The sequence below is a fragment of the Puma concolor genome, chromosome A1 (assembly GCF_028749965.1).
Source record: "Puma concolor isolate L17-30 chromosome A1, mPumCon1.1.hap2, whole genome shotgun sequence".
NCBI classification, from domain to species: Eukaryota; Metazoa; Chordata; class Mammalia; order Carnivora; family Felidae; genus Puma; species Puma concolor.
In genome coordinates this window covers 123,703,650-123,731,211 of record NC_141667.1, presented here as the reverse complement: position 1 = coordinate 123,731,211, position 27,562 = coordinate 123,703,650, and the positions used below count along the sequence as shown (strand labels likewise).

The following is a 27,562-nucleotide window of genomic DNA, read 5'->3' as shown; positions in this document are numbered from 1 at the left end:
GACAGAGGCACGGGGTGGGGGCGGGAATCCCAAGCAGGCTCCATGCTTAGCACAGAGCCTGATGTGGGACTTGATCCCACAACCCTCGGATCATGACCTGAACAGAAATCAAGAGTCAGATTTAGCCAACTGAGCCACCCAGGTGCTACAGATTCACCATTTTAGACTCCATCAGTTGGGCTTTACCATATCTTCAAATATTTCTAAATAATTCAGGTTCCCATAACTCTTACCTGAAGCTCTCTTTCTGCTTCTGTCTGGACTAAATGATCTCTAAATGTGTACAAAACTATCATCTTGTTTTTATACCTCTCCTAGTTAAGCCCATTGTTTGATAGATTACTTATCTCCTTTTTTTTTTAAATTTTTTTTTCAACGTTTATTATTTTTGGGACAGAGAGAGACAGAGCATGAACGGGGGAAGGGCAGAGAGAGAGAGAGAGAGACACAGAATCGGAAACAGGCTCCAGGCTCTGAGCCATCAGCCCAGAGCCTGACGCGGGGCTCGAACTCACGGACTGCGAGATCGTGACCTGGCTGAAGTCGGACGCTTAACGGACTGCGCCACCCAGGCGCCCACTTATCTCCTATTTTTAAAGCCCTCTCTGTGCTACAGTATATCCTCAAGTGGATTCCTAAGAGAGGGCACATGAAAAATAAACTCTGTCTCTGCATGTCTGAAAATGCATTTAGTTTTCTTTTACACTTCATTGATGTGCTATATAGTATGTATGTCATGTAATGTCCTAAAAATTCTAAAAATTCCTGCCTTTTCATATCTGGGATCATTTCATCTCTACTATTATTTCCTTAATAACTGTATTCCTAACTTTATTTTTTTCTGAGCCTTGTGTTTTGTCAGTTATTGAACATTCTCAATAATACCTCTAGTTTCTGATATTTCTCCTTTATTTTACATCTTTGGTTTTTCCTCTCCATCCTCTTTTAAAGTGAGTCCCTCACGTTATTTTGAGCATTTCTGTTTCTTCCCCTAGGAGAAGTGTTGATATTTGTTGCTACAGGATGCAGGGATATCCTGGGAACTTCACAGCAGAAGAGTGACATGCTGAAAACAGGGGAAAACCCTCATGACGTCAAATCTGGTAATCCACACCAAATTTCTGAAAACTAAAGAGAAGGAAAAAATCTTGATGGCAGTGACAGTAGATTTCTCACCAAAAACCATGGGAGTCAGAAACAAGTGACACATATTTTTCAAGTGCTGAAAGAAAAAAAATGTTAAAAGAATCATATATCCAGTGAAAATATCTTTCAGGAAGAGAATCTGTTGCCAGTAGACCTACCCTAAAAGACTGGCTGACGGAAGTTCTCCAAACAGAAAGGAATCAATTAAAAAAAGAATCTTGGAACATCAGCAAAGAAGAACACAGTAAATAAAAATATGGTTAAATGCCATAGACATTCCTTCTCCTCTTGAGTTTTCTAAATTATGTTTGATGGTTGAATCCCAAATTATATATGATTATGTCTGATTAGTTCTAAGTATATATTGAGGAAATACTTAAGACAGCTTTAAATGGGGGAGGTTAAAGGGAGGTAAGTTTTCTACCCTTCTCTTGAACTGGTAAAATGACATACCAGTAAACTGTAATAAGTTAAGTATGGAGCAACTACTATAAAAGCTATACAGTGTGATGCACCAAAAAATGCTATAGATAAATCAAAGTGGAATTCTAAAAAAGTGTCCTAATAAACTACAAGAAAGGCAGGAAAAAGAAAACAGAAACAAAAAACAGAACAAATATAAAAGAAAAAAATGTCAGGCTTAGGCTCTAATATATCAGTAATTACATTTAATGTAAATGGTCTAACATATCAGTAATTACATTTAATGCAAATGGTCTGAACACACCAATCAAAACAAAGAGATTGATATAATGTGTTTTAAAATGACCAACTGTATGCTGTCTGCAAGAAACTTCACTTCATGGGGCGCCTGGGTGGCGCAGTCGGTTAAGCGTCCGACTTCAGCCAGGTCACGATCTCGCGGTCCGTGAGTTCGAGCCCCGCGTCGGGCTCTGGGCTGATGGCTCAGAGCCTGGAGCCTGTTTCCCATTCTGTGTCTCCCTCTCTCTCTGCCCCTCCCCCGTTCATGCTCTGTCTCTCTCTCTGTCCCAAAAATAAATAAACGTTGAAAAAAAAAATTTAAAAAAAAAAAAAAAAGAAACTTCACTTCAAATATGATATAGGCAGGTTGAATGTAAAAAGATGGAAAACATATTATGCAAATGTTGATAAAAATGTATTAGGAGTGGCCATACTAATGTCAGATAAAGTGACATCAGAGGAAAGAAAATGACCAGAGACAGAGTAGGACATTAGGTAATGATAAAAGAAGACATAGCATTCCTAAATACGTATACATATTTACAAACAACAAAGGTACAAAATACGTGAAGCAAAAACTGACAAAACTGAAAGGAGAAATAGATCTACAATAAAAGTTGGATACTTCAATACAGAAAATCAGCAAGAACACAGAACCGAACAACACCCTCAACAGGATGGATGTAGTCCATATTTACAGAACACCTAGCCAAAAATACCAGAATACACATTCTTTTCAAATGCTTCCCAAAAATATGCAAAGTAGACTGTGTAAACAAGGCCATACACAAACTTCAATCAACTTAAAAGAATTGAAATCATACAGTGTGGGTTCTCCATTCACAATAGAATCAAACTAAAAAACATAAAGTAACAGGAAAATCTTCAAATGCTTGAAAACGAAACATTTCTAATTAATCCATGGATCAAAGGCAAAGTCTCAAGGAATATAAAAAATACATCAAGCTGAACTAAAAATGAAAAGACAACAAATTAAAATTTATAAGACACAGCTAAAGCAGTGCAGAGGGACATTTATAGCACTAAATGCATATTAGAAAAGAGGAAGGGGCGCCTGGGTGGCTCACTAGGTTAAGCGTCTTGACTCTTGATTTCAGTTCAGATCATGATGTCACAGTTCGTTGAGTTCCAGCCCTGCGTGGGACTCATTGATGGCGTGGAGCCTGTCTGGGATTCTTTTTCTCTCCTTCTCTTTCTGCCCTGCCTCTGTGCACATGTGATGTTTCTCTCTCTCTCAAACTTAAAAAAATTTTTTAAAGAAAAGAGGAAAAGTCCCAATCATCTAATCTCCCACCTCCAGAATCTAGAAAAATAAGAGAAAAATAACCCAAAGCAAGCAGGAGAAGCAGGAGGAAGGAAATAGTATAAATAATAGAAGAAACCAATTAAATTCCAAATAAAAATAATAGAGAAAACCAATGAAATAAAAAGTTGATTCTTTGAAAAAACAAAACTGACAGACATCTAACAAGGAAGTCTTCCCCAAACATTTGAGATTTCAAATATGTTTAGCATCAATTCCTTTATATTTTCAGGCTTTTATGCATCATTTCTTTCTCCCATCAATTGAGAGCGTTCTTTAAGTGATTGCTTACATATCTGCATCTTTGCCCTGAGTCATTGTTTTTCCTTGCATATAGTTAAATGAGATTTTAAGAGATTTATAACAAAATTAAAGAGTTCTAAGATGAACCATGAGGGTTAGTCTTTATCTTTCATTTTTAGTAAACTTGAAGAATTTTTAAAATGTATAATGGAATGAAAGGAAAACAAACATTTGTAGCATAAAAATGGAAATCAGCTTGATCAGCTATGCAATAATTATAAGCTAACTAAATAAAATTAAGTTTAATATACTTTATAATGTTTCATCAAAGTATTATTTCAGCTCTTTGATAATAATCAGTTAATCTTAATGATCTGTCACTTCACATAAGCATACACGAACATAATAAGTATTGGCATGAGTATTGGAAATGGTGTTTTTTTACCTTGTTTACCTTTACATGTTGTGTCTAGAGGAAACCAAGGTTTTGCCACCTAATTATTAAAATTAAGCTGGAATAGGAGTAAGAATGTTCTCAATGAATGAAGGAAACGTTCAATATCTTGAAAGAGGTGTGGGTTACATGGATGGATCCATTGTTAAAATGGCACAGTTAAGATTGGTGCATTTCAATTTGTGTAAATGTTACCTTAAAACAACTATACAAAAATAAACATTGACTGGGAGGCGGAGGGTGGAGGGAAAGATATAGATGAAGCAAGACAAGATGTTTTGAAGCTGGGTGATGTGTACATGGAAGTTATGCTGTTTGCTTTGTATGTACTGAACTTGTTCCACAATAAATGCTAATGAGTTATTACTTGTGAGACAAGTTGATAAATGTCAATTCAATTCTACTCTAGCAAAGCAAAACAAAAGAGAGTAAAGCAGAGACGCATTCTCCTGAAAGAATCTAAAGTAATCCATTTCCATAAAAGGGCAGTTTCTTCACATACCAACTGACACCCTTGAAGGATACATTAAGATATTCTGTTCTTCTTTCTATAATAAAAAGCAATGTTCTCCAAGATATTTCAGTGATCTAAACTGAGTTCTACAAATGCTGTACTGCTAGTAAAATTTGCTTTAAAATGAAAAATTATTCAGTAAGCTATCTGTGAAGATGTGTGGTGGTGCTGCAGGTCAAGAGAGTAAATAAAGGACTGCACAGATGTCAGGGATGCCATTAAGCTGGAATCAGAATATCCACTGAAGGAAGGAAATCTTTAGGGTTGGGCTAGAAATAGCTCTGTTTCAAAGAAGAAACTACACCCATCTAATGTGTTTATGGTTGTTGGTTTTACTTCATCAGTTTATTTTGTCATTCATACCCTCAAGGAAATCTATTCTCAGTAACATTTATCAAGTGAACCATAGAGACTAGTCACCATGATCTTATTTTTTTATCCTTCTGGATAGATAGAGTGCTTTTTAAGTACAAAATTATTTCATATGGTCAGAGTTTAGATTTTATTTAGCTTTACTTATTTTACCTAGAGTTGAAACATTTTGAAAAAGATCCTCAGTTTTAATCTTTCATCATTTTGGCTCTTACCTGAAGTGAAGTTTGGTTGAACTCAGTTGATTTAATCTCTCAATATATATGAAATCAATCTGAAATGAAATTATGCTTGGTGCATTTTGTGTTGTTATATGTGCACTGACCCAGTTCATGTATTTTCAGGATGTTTAAAGACATGTTTTCCTATTAATCTGAACAGAAACTGAGGAGATAGAAATGGATAAAGCCATGATGAACCATCATTGAATTCTGTGGAATCCACTCAAGTGTAATTCACCTTTCACATTACCTTATTTGATGTTTATTTATAGAAACTCATGTCATCTTTGTTGTGGGAGGGTTGGTAGAGGTGAATGTTTATTTTCTGCATTGCATTATGTCCTTACAACAGGATAATATATTTGGGCCTCGATTAATTACTATAGGAGTTAAATTTGATTTAAAAATTACAATAATATAAACAATCCTAATAAAAATCATGACCAATTCTACCTGTACAAAATGAAGTAAAATCCCAAGATGTGTACTCATGACAGACTATTGATTGTTGCTAGTTCCTCTTTTAAATAATTGAATTGATTAGATACTTCTATCTTAAGTATTTCTTGGCCTCAGTTTTCCTTCTAATAGCCTAATTCTTTCCTTTATTTTGCAGGTATAAGCACAAAATAAAGTAGGTCTGTTGTTTATGTCATTTTATGAGCCATATAACTTAGAGAAATAGTTTTTTAATCTTATAATTGGTGTTGCTAACCAACATTTACATTTTGTAGTTTATTGATTTGTTTGTTGGGACAAATAATGTACATTTTGAATTCACAAATCACACTATTCGTCAGAGATAAATTTCATTGCCAAAGAATACAAAATGATTGTAGTAAATATACATTATTTGGAGTAGTGATTTTTAAACGTTAGTATGCATGAGAATCACTTAAAGACAAAGATTGAAGTGCAGATTTCAGTTAGCACCCCCAGAGAATTTGATTCAAGATCTAGAGGGAAGACCAGGAGTTGACTTTGAAAAAACAACAACCCAAGACTCCCAAGTAATTATTTATGAATATGGTTCACACACTATGGTTTGAGAAACACGGTCTCCACCTCAAAGTCTTTATAACGCTCAGATTTGGGGAATATTATTGCCTGTATGTTATCATATTGAAGTTATCAATTTGAACGCGTGGTGGCAGTGCAGGCTAAGAGAGTGAATAAAGCTCTGCAGATTCGGTGGACTCCATTTTATTCAGAGACCCCCTCTCCCCTCAAATACAGGACACATTTACAGCTAGAGCAAAGTTAGAAGTATTCAGGAAGGCAGTCGTCACCAGAGAAGTTATAAGACAAATTCGAAATTCAACAGCAAAGAGATTACGGAGGGTAGATGATGGACGTGGTGATTGGGACTGGAAAAGGATTTTTTCCTCTGGAATCAGACCTAATAGAAATGGCGCAAACAAAAGTACATCGCAAGAAAAGGCAAGTGACTATCCTCATTATATGGATGATTTTGTGGGAAGTGGGTTCAGAATCGATTCAATATTCTGTACTGGAGGAGACAGAAAGTGGCACGTTTGTGGCCAATTTGACAAAGGATCTGGGACTCAAGAGAGGAGAGCTGGCTGAGCGGGGTGCTCAGGTCGTTTTCAAGGGGAACAGACAGCATTTGCAGCTTGACCCACAGACTTATGATTTGCTGCTAAATGAGAAACTGGACCGGGAAGAGCTGTGCGGTTCCACTGAGCCCTGTGTGCTACCTTTCCAAGTATTACTGGAAAATCCCTTGCAATTTTTTCAGGCTGCTTTACGAGTCAGAGATATAAATGACCACGCCCCAGAGTTCCCAACCAGAGAAATGCTACTAAAAATATCAGAAATTACTACACCAGGAAAGCTATTTCCTTTGAAAATGGCACAGGATTTAGACGCTGGTAGCAACGGTCTTCAGAGCTACATAATCAGCTCCAATCCTCATTTCCACGTTCTCACTCGCAATCGCAGCGACGGCAGGAAGTTCCCGGAGCTGGTGCTAGACAAAGCCTTGGACCGGGAGGAGCAGCCCGAGCTTAGGCTTACCCTCACAGCACTGGATGGTGGGTCTCCGCCGCGTTCTGGAACCACGGAGATTCAGATACTGGTCTTGGACATCAATGACAACGCCCCCGAGTTTGCTCAGGAGCAATATGAGGCGCAAATCCCTGAAAACAATTCCCTGGGCTCTCTGATTATCACCGTCTCAGCGAGGGATTTAGATGCTGGATCTTTTGGGGAAGTATCTTATGCCCTATTTCAGGTAGATGACATTAATCAGCCCTTCGAAATAAACGCAATTACAGGCGAAATTCGACTGAGAAAGACTTTGGATTTTGAGGAATTTCAATCTTACCATGTGGATATTGAGGCTACAGATGGCGGGGGACTATCAGGAAAATGCTCTTTGGTCATCAAGGTTCTGGACGTAAATGACAACACTCCTGAATTGACCATGTCCTCACTCACCAGTCCCATTCCCGAAAACCTGCCAGACATCATAGTGGCAGTTTTCAGTGTATCAGATGCAGATTCTGGACAAAATCAACAGATTGTTTGCTCTATAGATGACAATCTCCCCTTTCTTCTAAGACCATCAGTGGAGAATTTCTACACATTGGTAACTGAAGGAGCGCTGGATAGAGAGAGCCAGGCCGAGTACAACATCACCATCACCGTCACCGACTTGGGGACCCCCAGGCTGAAAACGCAGCACAACATAACCGTGACGGTCTCCGACGTCAACGACAACGCCCCCGCCTTCAGCCAAACCACCTACACCCTGCGCGTCCGCGAAAACAACAGCCCCGCCCTGCACATCGGCAGCGTGAGCGCCACGGACAGGGACTCGGGCGCCAACGCCCAGGTCACCTACTCGCTGCTGCCGCCCGCGGACCCGCAGCTGCCCCTGGCCTCCCTGGTGTCCATCAACGCGGACAACGGGCAGCTGTTCGCGCTCAGGTCCCTGGATTACGAGGCGCTGCGGGCGTTCGAGTTCGGCGTGCGCGCGGCCGACCGCGGCTCGCCCGCGCTCAGCAGCCAGGCGCGGGTGCGCGTGCTGGTGCTGGACGACAACGACAACGCGCCCTTCGTGCTGTACCCGCCGCAGAACGGCTCTGCGCCCTGCACCGAGCTGGTGCCCAGGGCGGCCGAGGCGGGCTACCTGGTGACCAAGGTGGTGGCGGTGGACGGCGACTCGGGCCAGAACGCCTGGCTGTCGTACCAGCTGCTCAAGGCCACGGAGCCCGGGCTGTTCGGCGTGTGGGCGCACAACGGCGAGGTGCGCACGGCCCGGCTGCTGAGCGAGCGCGACGCCGTCAAGCACAGGCTGGTGGTGCTGGTCAGGGACAATGGCGAGCCGCCGCGCTCGGCCAGCGTCACGCTGCACGTGCTGCTGGTGGACGGCTTCTCGCAGCCCTACCTGCCGCTCCCGGAGGTGGCGGCGGCCGAGGCGCGGGCCGACCCGCTCACCGTCTACTTGGTCGTCGCCTTGGCGTCCGTGTCGTCGCTCTTCCTGTTCTCGGTGCTGGTGTTCGTGGCGGTGCGGCTGTGCAGGCGGAGCCGGGCGGCGTCTGCGGGTCGCTGCTCGGGGCCTGAGGGCCACTTTCCGGGCCACCTGGTGGACGTCAGCGGCGCGGGGACGCTGTCCCAGAGCTACCAGTACGAGGTGTGTCTGCGGGGAGGTTCGGGGACTAGTGAGTTCAAGTTCTTGAAGCCGATTATCCCGAACTTCCCTCCCCAGGGCATTGGAAAGGAAATGGAGGAAAGCCCCATGGTTCGGGATAGTTTCTTATTCAGTTAAGTATTCTATTCAGCTCTTTTGAAAATCTCTTTTAACTCAAAGTTACATGTTATTGATGGTCCGATTTTAATTATTTACGACACGTCCTTAGATTGAGAAAAAATCAGATATTGAGTATACACAGGATTTTCCCTATGCTATGGTTAGTAGATTTTTGTTACTTTCAACTATATTTGACAGTCTGAATAAAAAGTAAATTTTTATTTGAATACTTTAAAATTTTTGAAACTCAATCATCTATTCATTTTACAAAAATTGTAATGCAGAGTCCTTAAGTAGTATTGTATATCTAACTATTAGTGACAATGGTCATCACTATAGCTATGTAAGGAAATTTTTAAAATGTGAGTGTTTGGGGCATTTGGCTGACTCAGTTGGTAGAGCATTCGACTCTTGACCTGGGTGGTGAGTTCAAGTCCCATGTTGGTTATAGAGCCTACTTAAAAAAAAAAAAAAAAAAAAAAGAATAAAATGTGACTGGTTGATGTTTAATCTGCTTGTTTAAGTTTCATTTTGGGGTGACTGCCACAGTGTGAATAACTAAAGATAAATACTAAAGATGGCTAAATGCGAGGATAGCCATTCATATTTATGGGTAATTCAACATACCATAATACTCAATACATTTTTCTATGCATATAAACTTTACAAAAGTATCAGTACATTAAACTCCAATTTGTGAGCTTCATGTAAGCCCATGATAGTCTTTTTTTAATAATACCAACCCAATTATAAGTGCATAATAAATATTTGTTGAAAGTTATTAACATTCCAATAGTGAATTTTAAAAATTAATTTTCAAGGAATACAGAAAAATGCTAATGAAGTATCTTTGTCAGTAAGTGAAATTACACATCATTGTTTTATTTTCTTTCTAAACAGAAAACACCCTCCGTGCACCCTAAACTCCATTACAGAATATAAAATGTTGAGAGTATATTTCATCTCCTTGTCTTTGTCTAACAAGCTGAAAGTTCAAATGTATTATTTAGTAAAATCCAAATTATATTGAAAAATACCTTCCCCCTAGCTTCTAAAGCTTTTTTATATGTGATACCGGCCAAGACCTAAGTAAGCTATTAGTGTCAGGTTATTAGGTAATGTCAGATTTTCTGTTCTAGTGCTGTGTAAGTATCATTTATCTTTCTTTTTTAAGTAGGCTCCACGCTCAGTGTGGAGCCCAGTGCAGGTTCTGAACTCACAACCCTGTGATTAAAACCTGAGCTGAGATCAAGTCAGTTGCTCAACCAGCTGAGCCAGCCAGCCACCCTGTCATTTATCTTTATTAACCATAAAATCATTTACTTTCACAGTTTAGCCCGTATTTGTCTTGTGCTGGTTTTATTTGTAGTATTTTAAGAAAAAGTTCTCATTTCACCTTCCCATCAAAGTCAGGCAATTTATACTAAAGTGACAGCTGAGTGAATATTTTATTTTTATACTTAATTAAAATGGAACTAGCCTTAACTAAATTATATTTGGCTGTGATTTGTGTCCAAATAAGTGAACTATCATGGATTATTACTAGGTGGTTCAATGAGTGTAGGGAACACTTACTGTTTTGCATTCTTAGATGTTTATCCCCTGCTCCTCGGAATAGCATTCTTCTTTGGGGGAAACTACTTTTCCTGCTAGGTCACTGCAACCACTTGGCTTTCGTTGGTGCCTTGGTATTTTTCGGTATACTCATTTCCATAGTCCCAGGGGATATACACTGGGATGGACCCCTGTCCAATGTTGACAGGTTAAAACACTTCCCCAGAAAATGTATCTTTAACTCCATTGACTTTTTTTTCCGTCTTCATCTTTGTAGAAAAGACACTGCCTGAATCCTGAACTTATATTGATTTCTAACAAATCAAACAGCCATTTCCTCTTAGTCTTACTGGGCATTGCATGGAGTGATTTTATGAAGGAAAAAAAATTGCCAAAGGCTATGTAGTCCAGGAGACTGACACGAAATCACATTTTAATTTTTTTCAGGGGTTACAGGCACATTTCACTTTGGGAGTGGAAAGTAAATTTTAAAATTTGTAACTTCTTCCAACAATACAACAAATTAGTATTTTTGTAATTGAATGTAAGCACCCATGAGGAAGAACTTTTGTGTTTATTTTACCACTTAATCTCCAGAAGCTGGAAAAATGACTGCATGGAGAAATACTGGTTAAATGGGTAAGTGATTTTGTCTTGAGCAGAGTTTTGTGTTACTGAACTTGTACCTTGTACCTTTAACGAAGATGAATATAGACATAGATATATAGGTATTACTTTTGCTCTCACAAATATTGTTGGTTACCTGTTACCTGCAATTGGGTGGAAGAGAGTTTATAACCCAAAAGGCTTTCTATTTGTTTTAACTGTTGCATGATGCTTTGAAAAGGAAAAAAAACAAACAAAAAACCCTGAAGTTGTAAGGCAAGACGCTTGGTGGCGCTGCAGGCTAAGAAAGTAAAAAAACTATCTCTGCAGGCACCATAATAGCTGAGCAGTTTCTAGCTGCTCAAAAAGGAAGTGTTTTACACCATTAGGGGGATAGTAGGTTTCTGAGAGGCAGCTATCGCCATATCAATCAGTGTTAAGAACTAACTCAAGATTATTGAACCGAGATAGCGGAATTGGCTGCACAGCAATTATTTTGTGATTAAATAACTGCATCTTTTGGACCCTAAGGAACGATGGAAACACCGCTACCCAAAGCGCCACAGAAAAGGCAAGTGACCGCCATTATTATTGTATTAATACTATTAATTCTGTCGGAGGTGGACGGTATGACCATTAAATATTCGGTTCTAGAAGAGAGGGAAAGCGGCTCTTATGTGGCCAACCTTGCAAAAGATCTGGGGCTTGGCTTAGGGGAGCTGGAGGCACGGGACGCCCGGATTCTTTCCAAAGGGAATCAACAGTATTTGCAGCTCGAGCAGAAGAGTGGGAATTTGATCCTAAAAGAAAAATTGGACCGGGAAGAGTTGTGCAGTGACACAGATCCATGTATACTGCATTTCCAGGTGTTACTAAAAAGCCCAGTGCACTTTATTCAAGGTGAACTACAGCTACTAGATGTAAATGACCATGCCCCAGAATTCCTGGAAAATGAAATCCTCCTGAAAATCTCGGAAAGCAGCCATCCAGGGACTGCATTTCCTTTGAAAATAGCTCAAGATTTAGACGTGGGCAGTAACACAGTTCAGAACTACACTATTAGCACCAACTCCCATTTCCACCTTTTCACTCTAAATCACAGTGATGGCAGGAGATACCCTGAGCTGGTGCTGGACAAAGCGCTGGACCGTGAGGAGCAATCAGAGCTCAGGTTAACGCTCACGGCGCTGGATGGTGGGTCACCGCCGAGAACTGGGACTTCTCAGGTTCTCATTGTAGTCCTAGACATAAATGATAATGCCCCTGAATTTGCTCAGCTGCTCTATGAGGTCCAGGTCCCAGAAAACAGACCTGTAGGTTCCCTCGTCATCACCGTGTTTGCTACAGATTTAGATGCTGGGACCTATGGAGAGTTATCCTACTCATTTTTCCAATCCTCAAATCAAGTGATTCAGGCCTTTGAAATAAACGCAGTCACGGGGGAAATTCGATTAAAAAAAACGTTGGATTTTGAGGAAATTCGATCTTATCGTTTGGAAATTGAGGCCTCAGATGGTGGGGGTCTTTCGGGAAAATGCACTATAGCCATAGAAGTGATGGATGTAAACGACAACGCCCCCGAACTGACAATGTCAGTACTCATCAGTGATATCCCAGAAAACACGCCTGACACCGTCGTCGCGATTTTCGGAATTTCAGATCCAGACTCCGGGGAAAATGGCAAAATGATGTGTACCATCCAAGACCATCTCCCCTTCTTTCTGAAACTTACTGTAGAAAATTTCTACACTTTGGTGACTGAAAGAGCGCTGGATAGAGAGAGCCAGGCCGAGTACAACATCACCATCACCGTCACCGACTTGGGGACCCCCAGGCTGAAAACGCAGCACAACATAACCGTGACGGTCTCCGACGTCAACGACAACGCCCCCGCCTTCAGCCAAACCACCTACACCCTGCGCGTCCGCGAAAACAACAGCCCCGCCCTGCACATCGGCAGCGTGAGCGCCACGGACAGGGACTCGGGCGCCAACGCCCAGGTCACCTACTCGCTGCTGCCGCCCGCGGACCCGCAGCTGCCCCTGGCCTCCCTGGTGTCCATCAACGCGGAAAACGGGCAGCTGTTCGCGCTCAGGTCCCTGGATTACGAGGCGCTGCAGGCGTTCGAGTTCGGCGTGCGCGCGGCCGACCGCGGCTCGCCCGCGCTCAGCAGCCAGGCGCGGGTGCGCGTGCTGGTGCTGGACGACAACGACAACGCGCCCTTCGTGCTGTACCCGCCGCAGAACGGCTCTGCGCCCTGCACCGAGCTGGTGCCCAGGGCGGCCGAGGCGGGCTACCTGGTGACCAAGGTGGTGGCGGTGGACGGCGACTCGGGCCAGAACGCCTGGCTGTCGTACCAGCTGCTCAAGGCCACGGAGCCCGGGCTGTTCGGCGTGTGGGCGCACAACGGCGAGGTGCGCACGGCCCGGCTGCTGAGCGAGCGCGACGCCGTCAAGCACAGGCTGGTGGTGCTGGTCAGGGACAATGGCGAGCCGCCGCGCTCGGCCAGCGTCACGCTGCACGTGCTGCTGGTGGACGGCTTCTCGCAGCCCTACCTGCCGCTCCCGGAGGTGGCGGCGGCCGAGGCGCGGGCCGACCCGCTCACCGTCTACTTGGTCGTCGCCTTGGCGTCCGTGTCGTCGCTCTTCCTGTTCTCGGTGCTGGTGTTCGTGGCGGTGCGGCTGTGCAGGCGGAGCCGGGCGGCGTCTGCGGGTCGCTGCTCGGGGCCCGAGGGCCACTTTCCGGGCCACCTGGTGGACGTCAGCGGCGCGGGGACGCTGTCCCAGAGCTACCAGTATGAGGTGTGTCTTCGGGGAGGCTCGGGGACCAGTGAGTTCAAGTTTCTGAAGCCCATTTTCCCCAACTTCGTGGGTGAAGCAGCTGGTAGGGACGCCGAGGAAAACTCTAATTTTACAAATAATTTTGGGTTCACTTAGGCATCTCACCTTAAGGGGAGATATATGATAATACTAACTAATGTATTATTAGTTCGCAACCTGTTCATTCACATAAAGAACTACATATTCACACAATAATTATTGTCATATTTATAGGTATTTCAGCCTATTGAGGTATTTTACGTTCTGAATCTCTGGGTTTTTGTTGTTGTTGGTGGTGGTGTTTTTAGCCAGCTCACATTTTGCATGTTCATACAATAGGGGAGAAATGGTGTATCTGTTTTGTGGGGGTAAGATTTTTGGAGGTCAGAAATGTTTTCAGGTTCCTGATGTTTGAGCTTGTTCACTAATATCTTGTTATGGCTAAGAGAATTGTGTTTTCTGATTATCATTAGCATAGAGTATTGTAAATCATGACTTCCCATTTTAAAAATACTTTTCATTTATACAAATGAATTATACTTTTCATTTATACATAAAAAAACTTGTCACGTTAGAAATTGTTAGATTTCTGTAGTAGAGTTTTGTCTTGCCTCAAAGGAACTAATATTTTATCTGGGTGTCGTCTAAGTTGAGTATTGTCTTTCAAAATTGATCTCTTTGGACTATACCATCTGATACAATTTTAAAGAATTCAATCCCTGTTAAATAGAAAAAATGTTGGTAAACTTATGATTACTTTTTCAAAATAAATGATTTGGGTGTGTAAATAATGATTCTCATTCTTTTAAAATAATAGAAAATTACATGATTCAAACATATTCAGTATGAATAGAAAACAAAATTTTTTTCTCTTTCAGATTTTTGTTTAAATTCTAATTAGTTAACATAGAGTGTAATATTAGTTTCAGTAGAATTTAGTGATTCATTACTTACATACAAGACCCAGTGCTCATCATAGATTCATAATTAAAACTATCATGTTTCACCTGAATGTAATAAAGCAAAAATTATATGCAACTATAGATTTTGCTTAAGCTTAGATAAATAATCTCTATAAGGTTAAAACACAAGAATATAATGCATAGTAAGATATTAGCATCACTTAACTGCCTGCTAAAAAATGAGGCATCCTCTAATACATGCCCCCTCACCTTACTTTTTGTTATATATAGTACCTTTTCAATGTTTATAGTATTTACAATGTATTTTTAAAGGATAATCCCCATGATTTTTTAGACTTTTTATGTTTTCAAAGTCAGTGTACCCTTTCACTCTGTTTCATGCAAATATGTTCAAGCAGTCATTTATTTATTTACATATGGTAAGCATAGTTAGTTTTTAAACCTGTCTGATACTTCTGATAGCTGAAGTTTGTATGCGCCTATTTCTGCTGTATTGTTACTGATTTTTCTTATTGGTTTTATCTTTGTTTCTTTGTGTGACTCATATGGTTGATTGCCCTTGAAAAATTTACTTGTAGGATGTCCTCAAAGCCTAGGTTGCATGTTTCATCCTTCAAAATGTATTTTCATTGGGTTCAGCTAGGATTCTTAAATCACTCTCAGTAGGGAACCACTGCAAACCAATTTTATGGCTTGATGTTTCTCACAACTCAACATATGCATATTGAAAATTAAACACACATGAAGACCAGTCAGTAGCTATAATTTCCCAGGCATCTTTTCTTTTTTTTCTGCTCTACTTAACATCAGGAGCGCTTCCATATAGTTCCCTGAACTTGGGGTGAGGGAGCATCTTTAGATTTGTTTATGTTTACATTGTATAAACATATGTATATATAGTGGATATAGCCCTGTGGGGATCTCTTAAAATGGGAGGATCTTTGTAGAATATGCTGCAAATTTGGTTGACCCTGAGTCTTGATTTATATTTAATCTCATGAATAGCTTCAAATCAAAGTCCAAGGGCAAATATTTTTAATTGCCCTGAGGGAATAATGAGTTTTGTTGTTCTGACACACAGTTTACTCCTCCATTACAAGCTTCCATCAAAAATTGGGCTTTTTTTCCATTGTGTTTTCTACTATGTTTTTAGCTCTTCAATTTTTTTAAGAGAGAGAGCGAGCGAGTGGGGAGAGGGGCAGAGGGAGAGAGAGAGAGAGAGAGACAGAGAGAGAGAATCTTAAGCAGGCTCCACACTTAGTGTGGAGCTGGAGGCAGGATTTGATTCCAGGACGATAACTTGAGCTGAAATCAAGAGGGAATTGCTCAACCACTCAACCCACTGAGCCACCCAAGCACCCCTAGCTCTTCAATATTTTTAAAGTAGTTTTTTTAAAAAGTCTTGTCCATTATTCTTTATTGTTTTCCATGGGAAAGTCATCTGAATTATCTATACCATCCATTTCAGAAATGAGGAGTTTTGCCTAATGTTTCAATTTGCAGATTCAATTTTGCCATCATTCCAATGATATATGAGGCTATTTTTTCTTTGAATCCGGTGTTTCATTCTTTGGGTACCCTGCCCAGGCAAATGATCTCCTTTCCTCACTAAACTTTAATCTCATGGAGAGAGCTCTTTTTCTATTACATTTAGGAAAATAAATACTGAAGTAAATATAGACGAATGAGAGTTGAATAAATTATTGAATTAATGAATTAGTGTGTTATTTTATCATCTGGCCTTATAAACTTTACAACAAAAAAATTACCTATTTTTATAAAATGCTCATGTACTGTTTACACTATTTGACATTTGTTTCGTTCACCTAACAATTTATCATTTACAAGTGCCTGGGTTCAGTGGTTGGGTGTTCGACTCTTGATTTTGGCTCAGATAATGACCTTACAGCCCATGGGTTCAAGCCCTGCATCAGTCTGTATGCTGACAGTGTAGAGCCTGCTAGGGATTCTCTCTCCCTCTCTTTGCCCCTCCCCCACTCATGTGTGCACGCGCACACACACACACACTCTCTCTCTCTCAAAATAAATAAATAATAAAACTTAAAAAAGAATGATTTATCATTTAGAATATGTGAGCCAACTATCATCTTGTAAAGTGTATATGTTGAGCACTTTCCATATTTATTCACAAATAATGAAATTTAATTTTATTTATTGTATTACTTATAAGGGGAGAAAGAGTCTAAGATTCAGTTTCAGACTGTATATATATATATATATATATATATCCATATATATACACATATATATGCATATATATATACATATATATATACACATATATATGCATATATATATGCAACTAATTATATATATAATTAGATTATTAAACATTTTTATCCTTAGTTTCTCAGGAATGCACCTGTAATTTTTTATTCTGCCCTATTTTTGAACCAACTAAGATGTGTTAGCATAAGGGAACACTTTAATTGCTTGATGATTTTATACCTTACTTCTTTTCCTTTACAAACTCTGACAAGCTCCTATTCCTTATAATTTGAGTGAAGGTATGCAATTTTGACTTTGACCTTGGGTGACTTTGAGTGAATTATTCAGAATTCAGCACAATAAAAAAATAGAAACCACTTTATGTATATCTAACCAATAACAGATATTTGCTAGAAGGTATTAGATGCTTACAGAATCAGAAGAACTGGACAAGCAGAAGTGAGAGAGCCTGCAATTAACTCCTGGTTTTGAAGCCATACTACCATTTTTGTAGTATAGAAATCAGGAAGCCACTGCTACTGCTACTATCAAAATTGTTGCTCCTACAATGTCCTCTCCCATCATCACCTCTAAAACTGGTGAAAATTCAGGGGAACCTAGTGTCTAGCTGCCACAATGGCCTCCAATTACTTCTGAAACTGATGGCTCGACACAGAAATGCTGACTTGGCTGCAAGCACTCACATCTCTCTGACCTTGCTGATTAATAGCAATGACAGTGGGTAGATGACCTTTGCCTGTCTTCTCAGGCTCATCATCTGAAGCCATCTCATTGGTAAAACCTAATTTTCATCCAGAATAATAATTCAGAGTCCTTAAAATTAAATTTTAAGATATCTGGACCCAGAATTTTAAAAAAATCATAAAAAGAAGTAGGAATGGATGACAGTTGCCAAGAGCCCACTGAGGAAGCATCATTAGTTCAAAGAGAATCTTATCTCAGCAAATGAATTCATTTATTGCTTGGGGGTTAAGTTTTCAGTGGAACAAAAATTCTTTTGGCTACAAATCACACCACCAATATGTAGAAATGCAATCATATGCTCCTCTAATAACCAACCCAAACAGGCAAGTTAGTTGACCCCATCTGCTTCTAGTGAACAATGGGAACTATTGGTGTGGTTTGAGTGGGTATGACATAGACTACTCATTTCACCCAAATATATGTTATCCCCTTATTTTTTTTTTTTTACTAATAGACCTCTCATTTTTTAGTTGCTCATGTGGATATGTGGACTATAAATTATATTTCCCAACTTCTGCTGTGATTGGAAGTGGTCTTGTACCAAAGTTATGGCCACTGAGACATGACTACAAGTGCCATGGAATATTTCATGGAAGTAGTCTTTAAAAATGAAGACAAAGCCTTCCCTTTCTCCTACTTATTGGTCTTAATGGAGCTATAAAGGGTGGATATTAGACAGCGGTCTTGAACTGTAAAGTGAAGGCCATGATTTGAAGGTGATAAAACAACAAGATGGAAAGTGACTATCCCAGATAGCACTGAATGCATTTCAAGCCACTATCCTTTTATAAGAGAAAATAAAATTGTATTTTGGAGAAGCCATTGTTGTTATGGTTTCTTCTATAATATCAGGTTGAAATTATAGAGAACATATTTATATATAGAAATTACCTAGAACATAATTCTTGCTGTTATAGTAAGCTTCTTTAACAAAACGATATTTAAGATAATCAAAGAAGGAACAGAGAAAGTTATGAGGTTTACATGCATGTCTTACAAAGAAAACAGCTCAAGATTTAAGAAAAATAATTTTTAAAAATGAATTGATTATAGGAATAAAAGTAAATTAATTAAGTAGAATAATAACCACAGAAGATTTCACCAATAAAACATAAGTCTATTTCTTTGAAAAATTCAAGGGTATTTTGAGTTAAATTGGTGGGTTGGACATATACCTTTAATTTGGCTTCCTCTAAATATGCACTAACATGAAAGTAAAGAGATATTTTCAAAAATATAAACTTATAATAATGGAAAGAAGAAGGTAGAGGACAACAGGGAAAAATCTTAGTAGTTGGAAAGTAAATGAATGACTTAGTGGAATGACAAACCAACTACCAAATCCTGAAGTGTGAAAAGCTGAGAACCAATCCTGTTGAGGCTGCAGGATTTTCAGAAGCATCAGAGCCATCAGCCCTAGATACTATGGAAATGATGATAGCATGCCAAATGTGGAGGGTCACATTAAAATTGCCTGAAAAGTGGTTAAATCTACAGCAGATAACTTTTCCCCAATGTAGTCAATGAGCAACCTCTTTCTCTGATCCTAGCATTAATTCTAGAGTTTTGATTTCTCATCACCACAAAAAAGGAGAGTCATTATATTAGAGGTTCCACTGGCAAAGTTGAGAGCAGGGGTCATATGGGTAGTAGAAATAAATGACCATCTAAACATTGTATGCTGACGGATTGTTAAAATGCAATGAGAGTCATTGGGACCAATTACAGATGTTTCCGTTCTCAGACACATGGCAGAATTTTAATTGTATTTCTTCTTTAAATTACATGTGGCCAATAAAATGTGAGAATAAATGATATATGTTACTTCTGGGCTAAGGCTTTCAGAGACTGCACATGGTTTAACACATTTACTTTCTCCAATACAGTGATCCTGAAAGCATAGTTAGAGATGGAGTCTCCAGAAGCCTGGATCCCTGGCTGAGCACCATGAGGACTCCATGCTGAACTGTATAGGATATATAGTGTGAGAAATGAATCAACCTTCATTGTGTTAAGCCTCTGAGATTTGGAGGGGTTGTTTGATATTGAAGCATTACCTATCATATCCTGAGTGAGGCAGATATCCACTCGTCTTCCTCCATCAGTCCTTTACCTTTTCAACTTATACCTTTTCCTTTTGAGTAGGAGATTTTATAGAGTTGAAGAATCTAACCAGTCCAAGTGGCCAAGACCTATTCCAACTGACACTAGGGTTTCCCCAACCACAAGTGCTTCCAGTTCACCTTAGAGCACACATCAAAATGGACAAGCCCTGCCAACATGCTTAGAGCTAGCACTGAACTCCTTAGGCTACCAAACTAAGTTAAGAACAGACACCTGAATGATACCCCTGAAGAAAGCTTCTAAAAAGAAAAACTGAAACAAAAACCAGGCAAAGAGGGAAAAAGGTAAATTGGACAAAATAAAGTTTTCAGAGATGAAAACTTGAAAAAAAAACCCTAAAATTAATATCATCAGATAAGTTGTTGCATCTATGAAATAAGCACAAAAAGAGGACTCTCTTGAAAAATTCCTTAAGGGGCGCCTGGGTGGCTCAGTCGGTTAAGCCTCCGACTTAAGCTCAGGTCAGGATCTCGCGGTCCCTGAGTTCGAGCCCCGCCTCGGGCTCTGGGCTGATGGCTCAGAGCCTGGAGCCTGCTTCCCATTCTGTGTCTCCCTGTCTCTCTGCCCCGGCCCTGTTCATGCTCTGTCTCTCTCTGTCTCAAAAATAAATGAACGTTAAAAAAAATTAAAAAAAAGAAAAATTCCTTAAAAAAACGAGCTCTTGTAAAATATGAACATAATAAATGAAAATCTCAATAGAAGAGCTTGAAGGTAAGTTTGAGAAAGTATTCCAGGAAATATTGCAAAAGTATTTTAAAATGGCAAAAAGGTGAGAAAAAATAAGGAAATTAGAGATCATACCAGAGGTCCAACATCTTATTTGTAGTAATTGAGAGAGACAGAGAGAGAGAAAAAAATAACATTACCCATGAAATAATTCCAGAAAATTTCTAAAAGCTGTAGAAAATTAGTTTCCTAGTAGAAAGTGCTTACCAGTTGTCAATGCATGAACTTAAACCCAAACCAAGACACATCAGTGTTTAATTTGAAAATAGCACAATGAGGGGCGCCTGGGTGGCGCACTCGGTTAAGCGTCCGACTTCAGCCAGGTCACGATCTTGCGGTCCGTTTGAGTTCGAGCCCCGCGTCGGGCTCTGGGCTGATGGCTCAGAGCCTGGAACCTGTTTCTGATTCTGTGTCTCCCTCTCTCTCTGCCCCTCCCCCGTTCATGCTCTGTCTCTCTCTCTGTCCCAAAAATAAATAAACGTTGAAAAAAAAATTAAAAAAAAATGAAAATAGCACAATGATGAAATACTCCAAGAAGTAAAAATACAGGTTATATAGAAACTATAAAATAAGGTTTCCTTTAGACTTCTTAGCAAGCACATTGATTTTAAGGAGCTCACTGACAAAATATTTTAAAATTCTGAAGAAAAATATTTCCAACCTCAAACTCTATCATCAAATTTCCAATCAAGTTTGAGGGCAGACTAAAGATATTTTAATACCCTCAAGGTCACAACAAAATGTAACTCTCATACATTCTTCTCTGGAGACTACTGGAATATATCTATTAAAATGATAGAGTAATCCAAGAGAGGAAGTCAGAATAAAAAGAGAAGAGAATATTGAAAAAAAGAAATGAAATGAATCTTCAAATGATGTCCAAGGATAATCCCAGGATGACAACTGTGTCTCAAGTGCAAACTAGTCCAATTTGGAGCTGTGTAACTCAAGAGACAGGCATTTTGGAGGGTATCATCATCAAGTCCCCTGACATCTTTTCAGATGAAACTATTATAGGATGAATCTATTAAAGCCATGGAGTAAACCAAAAAAAGGAAGAAATAAAATCCTAAAATAGGAAATCCAACGAGAATAAAAGACAAAGAGAACTCCAAGAATGACAGCAAAGGAAAGTTCCATGATGATAGCAATGCAGCAGATGTAGAAAACAAACACTCAATTTAAAGAAAATTGGTATCTCGGGAGATATGGGAATGACCATGTGGAAAATTCTACTGAGAGGCAATTGGAAGTATGGGAAGAACACGTGATAAATAATAAAGAAAATCAAGTAAATGAAAAAGCAAGGCAATTATTAACTTCAAGAAAACAGTGAAAAAGAAAATATAATTAGTACACAACCATGTTTGAAATAGTACTACAACTAAAGGAAGGCATGAAAGGGCCTTGAGTGTACAAGAGCTAAACCTAATCCAATATAATGAGTCAATTGATAATGCCTAAAATTAATAAAAATACAGCAGAATACAGAATAAGGCAGAAGAGAAAACTAAAGGAGTTTAAAATGACTGCCTATTGGGAAGGGATCTAGGAAAGTAAGGAAACAAAGGCAGACAAAGATTTTATTCTAAACCACTTAGTACTATTTGATTTTGAACCAAGGGTCACATATTTTGAAAAAAGAACCGCATTTTATTTTAAAAAATTTTTTTTCAACGTTTATTTATTTTTGGGACAGAGAGAGACAGAGCATGAACGGGTGAGGGGCAGAGAGAGAGGGAGACACAGAATCGGAAACAGGCTCCAGGCTCTGAGCCATCAGCCCAGAGCCCGACGCGGGGCTCGAACTCACGGACCGTGAGATCGTGACCTGGTTGAAGTCGGACGCTTAACCGACTGCGCCACCCAGGCGCCCCAAAAGAACCGCATTTTAAAAGATCAGCAAAATAGAGACCTTACAAGTCTCCCCAAGAATAAAAAGGAGATAAAAAATTAAACATTACTAATAAGAACAAGGCTATAACCAAAGATAAAAAATACAATGAATTTTGCAAATCCAGATAAAATGACTAGTTTTTAAAATTAAATACAAATTACTTTAAAACTAAACAAAACCTGAACAGATAACCAAAAGTGAAATGGAAAAGATAGTCATTGATTTACCACCAGCAAAGCCACCAAACCCCCAATCCATTAAAAAATTGGAGAAAGGTTTAAGATTTACTTCTGGTGGGAAGCCAGAGTTGAATTTCCTGTTCCCAGATTAAGGAAAACAACAAATTTACTTTTCTACTAATTCAGACTATCAGAGGGGTAAACAATGTAGGCCCTTACTAACATTACTGTGACCATTTAAGGTAAATGGTAATAAAACCGCAAAGACACTTGGCGGGCGGGGGGGAAGCTACTCCTGTTGCAGTTCCTTTAATCCGCCATCTTTTTGTTCTATTCTTGAAAGTGGGAATAACATCCACAAAACGCAAGGTGGCGCTGCAGGCTTAAAAAGAGGGGGAAATATTCGCACAAAGGATGTTACAGACTCCAGTTTTCAGAGGAAAGCTGGCCAGACAAGAAAAGTAGAAGAAAGGAAACCGTGGTGTTGGAGTTGGGGAAAAGTAGGACCCCTCCCCACAAACATACCAACTCATTTCTAAGGATTCGGTTTCTGCCATTTCTGAGAACTGCTTGAGGCCGAGTGAACGTGGTTTTGAAAGATTGTTTAAACGAAGAATGGAGGCCAGAGTGATGCCTGAAGTGCAGAAAAGGCAAGTGTTTTTTCTTTGTGTATTTCTGGGAATGTCTTGGGCTGGCACAGAACCGCTTCGGTATTTTGTGGCGGAGGAGACGGAGAGAGAGACCTTTCTGGCCAACCTAGCAAATGATCTGGGGTTGGGGGTGGGGGAACTGTCAGCTCGGGGATCTAGAGTCATTTCAGATGAGAATATACGATTTTTACTATTCAAGCCGCTTACTGGTGATTTACTTCTAAATGAGAAATTAGACCGAGAGGAACTGTGTGGGCCCAGAGAGCCGTGTGTGCTACCTTTCCAGTTGTTACTTGAAAAGCCTTTTCAGATTTTCCGTGCTGAACTATGGGTCAGAGACATCAACGATCATTCTCCAGTATTTCTAGATAGAGAGACTACCTTGAAAATATTAGAAAGTACCACTCCAGGGGCAACATTTCTCCTAGAAAGTGCACAGGATTCAGATGTTGGAATCAACAACCTGAGAAACTACACCATCAGCTCCAATGCCTATTTCCATATTAACGTCCGTGATAGTGGGGAGGGGAATGTTTATCCTGAATTGGTCCTGGATGCAGTGCTGGATCGTGAAAAGGTTTCTGAGCTCAATTTAACCCTCACAGCCTTGGATGGCGGGTCTCCGCCCAGATCCGGGACTGCCCTCATACGCATCCTGGTTTTGGACATAAATGATAACATCCCTGAATTTGTACAGTCCCTCTACAAGGTGCAGGTGCCTGAAGACAGCCCTGTTGGCTCCCTGGTTGTCGCTGTGTCAGCTAGAGATTTAGATACCGGAACTAATGGAGAAATAGTCTATGCATTTTTTTATGCCACTGAAGTAATTCTCAAAACATTTCTAATCAATTCAACATCTGGCAAGCTTTATCTTAAAGCCGAATTGAACTACGAGGCAATACAAACTTATACATTAACTATTCAGGCCAAAGATGGCGGAGGGCTTTCTGGAAAATGTACAGTGGTGGTCCATGTAACAGATATAAATGATAATCCACCGGAACTGCTTATGTCATCACTTACTAGCCCAATTGCAGAAAACTCACCTGAGACAGTAGTAGCTGTTTTTAGGATTAGAGACAGAGATTCAGGGAACAATGCAAAGATGGTGTGCTCCATCCAAGACCATCTCCCCTTCGTCCTGAAGCCTTCAGTACAGAATTTCTACACTCTGGTAACACAGAGACCCCTGGACAGAGAGAGCCAGGCTGAGTACAACATCACCATCACCGTCACCGACTTGGGGACCCCCAGGCTGAAAACGCAGCACAACATAACCGTGACGGTCTCCGACGTCAACGACAACGCCCCCGCCTTCAGCCAAACCACCTACACCCTGCGCGTCCGCGAGAACAACAGCCCCGCCCTGCACATCGGCAGCGTGAGCGCCACGGACAGGGACTCGGGCGCCAACGCCCAGGTCACCTACTCGCTGCTGCCGCCCGCGGACCCGCAGCTGCCCCTGGCCTCCCTGGTGTCCATCAACGCGGACAACGGGCAGCTGTTCGCGCTCAGGTCCCTGGATTACGAGGCGCTGCAGGCGTTCGAGTTCGGCGTGCGCGCGGCCGACCGCGGCTCGCCCGCGCTCAGCAGCCAGGCGCGGGTGCGCGTGCTGGTGCTGGACGACAACGACAACGCGCCCTTCGTGCTGTACCCGCCGCAGAACGGCTCTGCGCCCTGCACCGAGCTGGTGCCCAGGGCGGCCGAGGCGGGCTACCTGGTGACCAAGGTGGTGGCGGTGGACGGCGACTCGGGCCAGAACGCCTGGCTGTCGTACCAGCTGCTCAAGGCCACGGAGCCCGGGCTGTTCGGCGTGTGGGCGCACAACGGCGAGGTGCGCACGGCCCGGCTGCTGAGCGAGCGCGACGCCGTCAAGCACAGGCTGGTGGTGCTGGTCAGGGACAATGGCGAGCCGCCGCGCTCGGCCAGCGTCACGCTGCACGTGCTGCTGGTGGACGGCTTCTCGCAGCCCTACCTGCCGCTCCCGGAGGTGGCGGCGGCCGAGGCGCGGGCCGACCCGCTCACCGTCTACTTGGTCGTCGCCTTGGCGTCCGTGTCGTCGCTCTTCCTGTTCTCGGTGCTGGTGTTCGTGGCGGTGCGGCTGTGCAGGCGGAGCCGGGCGGCGTCTGCGGGTCGCTGCTCGGGGCCTGAGGGCCACTTTCCGGGCCACCTGGTGGACGTCAGCGGCGCGGGGACGCTGTCCCAGAGCTACCAGTATGAGGTGTGTCTGCGGGGAGGCTCGGGGACCAGCGAGTTCAAGTTCCTCAAGCCCATTATCCCTAATCTGCAGTTTCAAAGTACAAGAAAGGAAGTGGAAGGATATCCTTCATTTCAGAATGATTTGGGTTTCTGATAAGGGATGGAACATAAATGTCCATATTGTGTCTGTAAATATTTTTCTATTATGAAATTCGTCCTGAGTTACCTGTAGAGGAGTGCTTTAATATTATTTAAAGTCAGGGTAAATTTCTTTACAGAGAAACGGATCCAGCTTTAGCCCTAGGAAACTTCCACAAAGCATGCAATGTATATGTGTTATATTTTATCTCAAACAATTGTGCGTTTTTTGCAGCCTATTACGTGATTAATCTTGTTTATGATGTTTTAAGTTGGTTTTGTCTTTAAATTTTTGCTACTCTTATTTTCTGAGTTGGAGTGTTGTAGTATACCTACTCTTAGTTTTAGAAGTATAGATAGTATCTTTTAAAGCTTTTTAAAAAACGCTTACTATGCATCATACACAATTTCAACACTTTTAATATTAGAAGTAAATCTGTAAGGTGTTTTAGAAATGAGCAAATAGATATTCATAGAGGCCCAGCGAGTTCACTAGGGTCAGCAACTAATAAACGGTAGAGCTGAGCATCTCTCCTAGATGTGTCTGACTCTGGGATCTTGCTATGATGCTATACTGCTTTCTGTCATTAGATATCACGTGGCAAGTTTCTCCTAATTAAGGAGAAGAATCTTCTCAGGTTAGTATTCCTGTTGAGTGTTTTCTACGTTTGGAGATAATAATGTGTGTAGTGGTCTGTGGTTATATGTTCTCACATACCAATAAGCCAGCTTTTCTGGATCAATTATTCAACTATTATTATTAGAGCTGTGATCTGACCAAAGCTTAAGTTAAAAAATATTGAAGGATCCATTTGTGCTTTCTCCTTGTTATCTGAACATATGACTTTCATATCACAGAAAACTTAATGACCCTGAATAGAAATAATACATCAGTTTGATTGCTTCATTAGTTTATTTTTCCTCACATTGCAATAACTTTTCTACAGTGGTCCCTACCTACTTTTAAAACACATTTTCCTTCCTTAATTTTAAAGTTAATTTTTAAAACTTCCTATTCAATATACTGCAGTGATGAATCAGGGAAATATAAGAAAAAGAATAGTTTTAAATATGTCATATTAAAGAAACAAATTGTCATTAAATTGCTTAGAGATTCTGGAAAGTTAATGAGAAGTTTTGCTTGCTATAATAATCTGCCACTGCTTTTTCTTTAACAACTATTCAGATAATTTCTACATAGCTGTATTCTGAATGTATTATATGCTAAGTGCTGGTAACTCTTAAAATAGTACTGCTACTATGAATTACTAATGGGATATAGTCTAAGGGCAAAAGAAAAACCCCTCATGGCAGTAAAATCCTAAATTGTGTTCATGGTGTCAGGGTAAAATTATCCTTTTTCCAACAAATCAATGAAATGGAAAAAGGGAGGAGGGAATTCTACACAATGAAAGAAATTAAGACACATACCAAGCAAATATAATGCTTGGTGGGTCTTGATTCAAACAATCATAACAACTGAAAGAATTAGAGAAATTTGAATCTAAGTGGATATTAAATAATGCTAACCTAACTTCTTAGGTGTGGGGATGGCATTATAGTTGTTTTATTTTTTTAAGTATTAAAAGTTGGAGATCTATAATGAAGTATTTATGGGTGAAAACTTAGTTTGGGATCGGAAAATGATGGGCAGATAGAGTGAGCAATAATGGCAAAATATTGAGAACTATTGAAGCTAGTGATGAGTACCTGGAGATTCATCATACAGTTCTTCCTTATGGGGTTTGAAATTTTTCATAATAAAAAGTTTTTACAGGGGCGCCTGGGTGGCGCAGTCGGTTAAGCGTCCGACTTCAGCCAGGTCACGATCTCGCGGTCCGTGAGTTCGAGTCCGTGAGTTCGAGCCCCGCGTCGGGCTCTGGGCTGATGGCTCAGAGCCTGGAGCCTGTTTCCGATTCTGTGTCTCCCTCTCTCTCTGCCCCTCCCCCGTTCATGCTCTGTCTCTCTCTGTCCCAAAAATAAATAAACGTTGAAAAAAAAT

General features: G+C 40.8%; 3 protein-coding genes across 3 annotated transcripts; all 3 read left to right on the top strand.

Moving 5' to 3' along the window:
* Positions 1–2,188: 2,188 nt before the first annotated feature.
* Positions 2,189–9,261, top strand: PCDHB6 (protocadherin beta 6). The gene has a single exon (XM_086702278.1). It carries the CDS (start codon positions 6,322–6,324, stop codon positions 8,767–8,769), a length of 2,448 nt encoding a protein of 815 aa, XP_086558404.1. The 5' UTR covers positions 2,189–6,321; the 3' UTR covers positions 8,770–9,261.
* A 1,130-nt stretch (positions 9,262–10,391) lies between these two features.
* Positions 10,392–17,259, top strand: LOC147584410 (protocadherin beta-17-like). Its single transcript, XM_086702289.1, has one exon. It carries the CDS (start codon positions 11,448–11,450, stop codon positions 13,845–13,847), a length of 2,400 nt encoding a protein of 799 aa, XP_086558415.1. The 5' UTR covers positions 10,392–11,447; the 3' UTR covers positions 13,848–17,259.
* Positions 17,260–22,380: 5,121 nt separating this feature from the next.
* PCDHB7 (protocadherin beta 7) lies at positions 22,381–27,167 on the top strand. The gene has a single exon (XM_086702157.1). It carries the CDS (start codon positions 23,189–23,191, stop codon positions 25,574–25,576), a length of 2,388 nt encoding a protein of 795 aa, XP_086558283.1. The 5' UTR covers positions 22,381–23,188; the 3' UTR covers positions 25,577–27,167.
* Positions 27,168–27,562: the final 395 nt, after the last annotated feature.

Excerpts from the sequence above, each read along its gene's own strand:
- PCDHB6 (XM_086702278.1), top strand. The coding sequence starts at position 6,322 with ATGATGGACGTGGTGATTGGGACTGGAAAAGGATTTTTTCCTCTGGAA.
- PCDHB7 (XM_086702157.1), top strand. The coding sequence starts at position 23,189 with ATGGAGGCCAGAGTGATGCCTGAAGTGCAGAAAAGGCAAGTGTTTTTT.
- LOC147584410 (XM_086702289.1), top strand. The coding sequence starts at position 11,448 with ATGGAAACACCGCTACCCAAAGCGCCACAGAAAAGGCAAGTGACCGCC.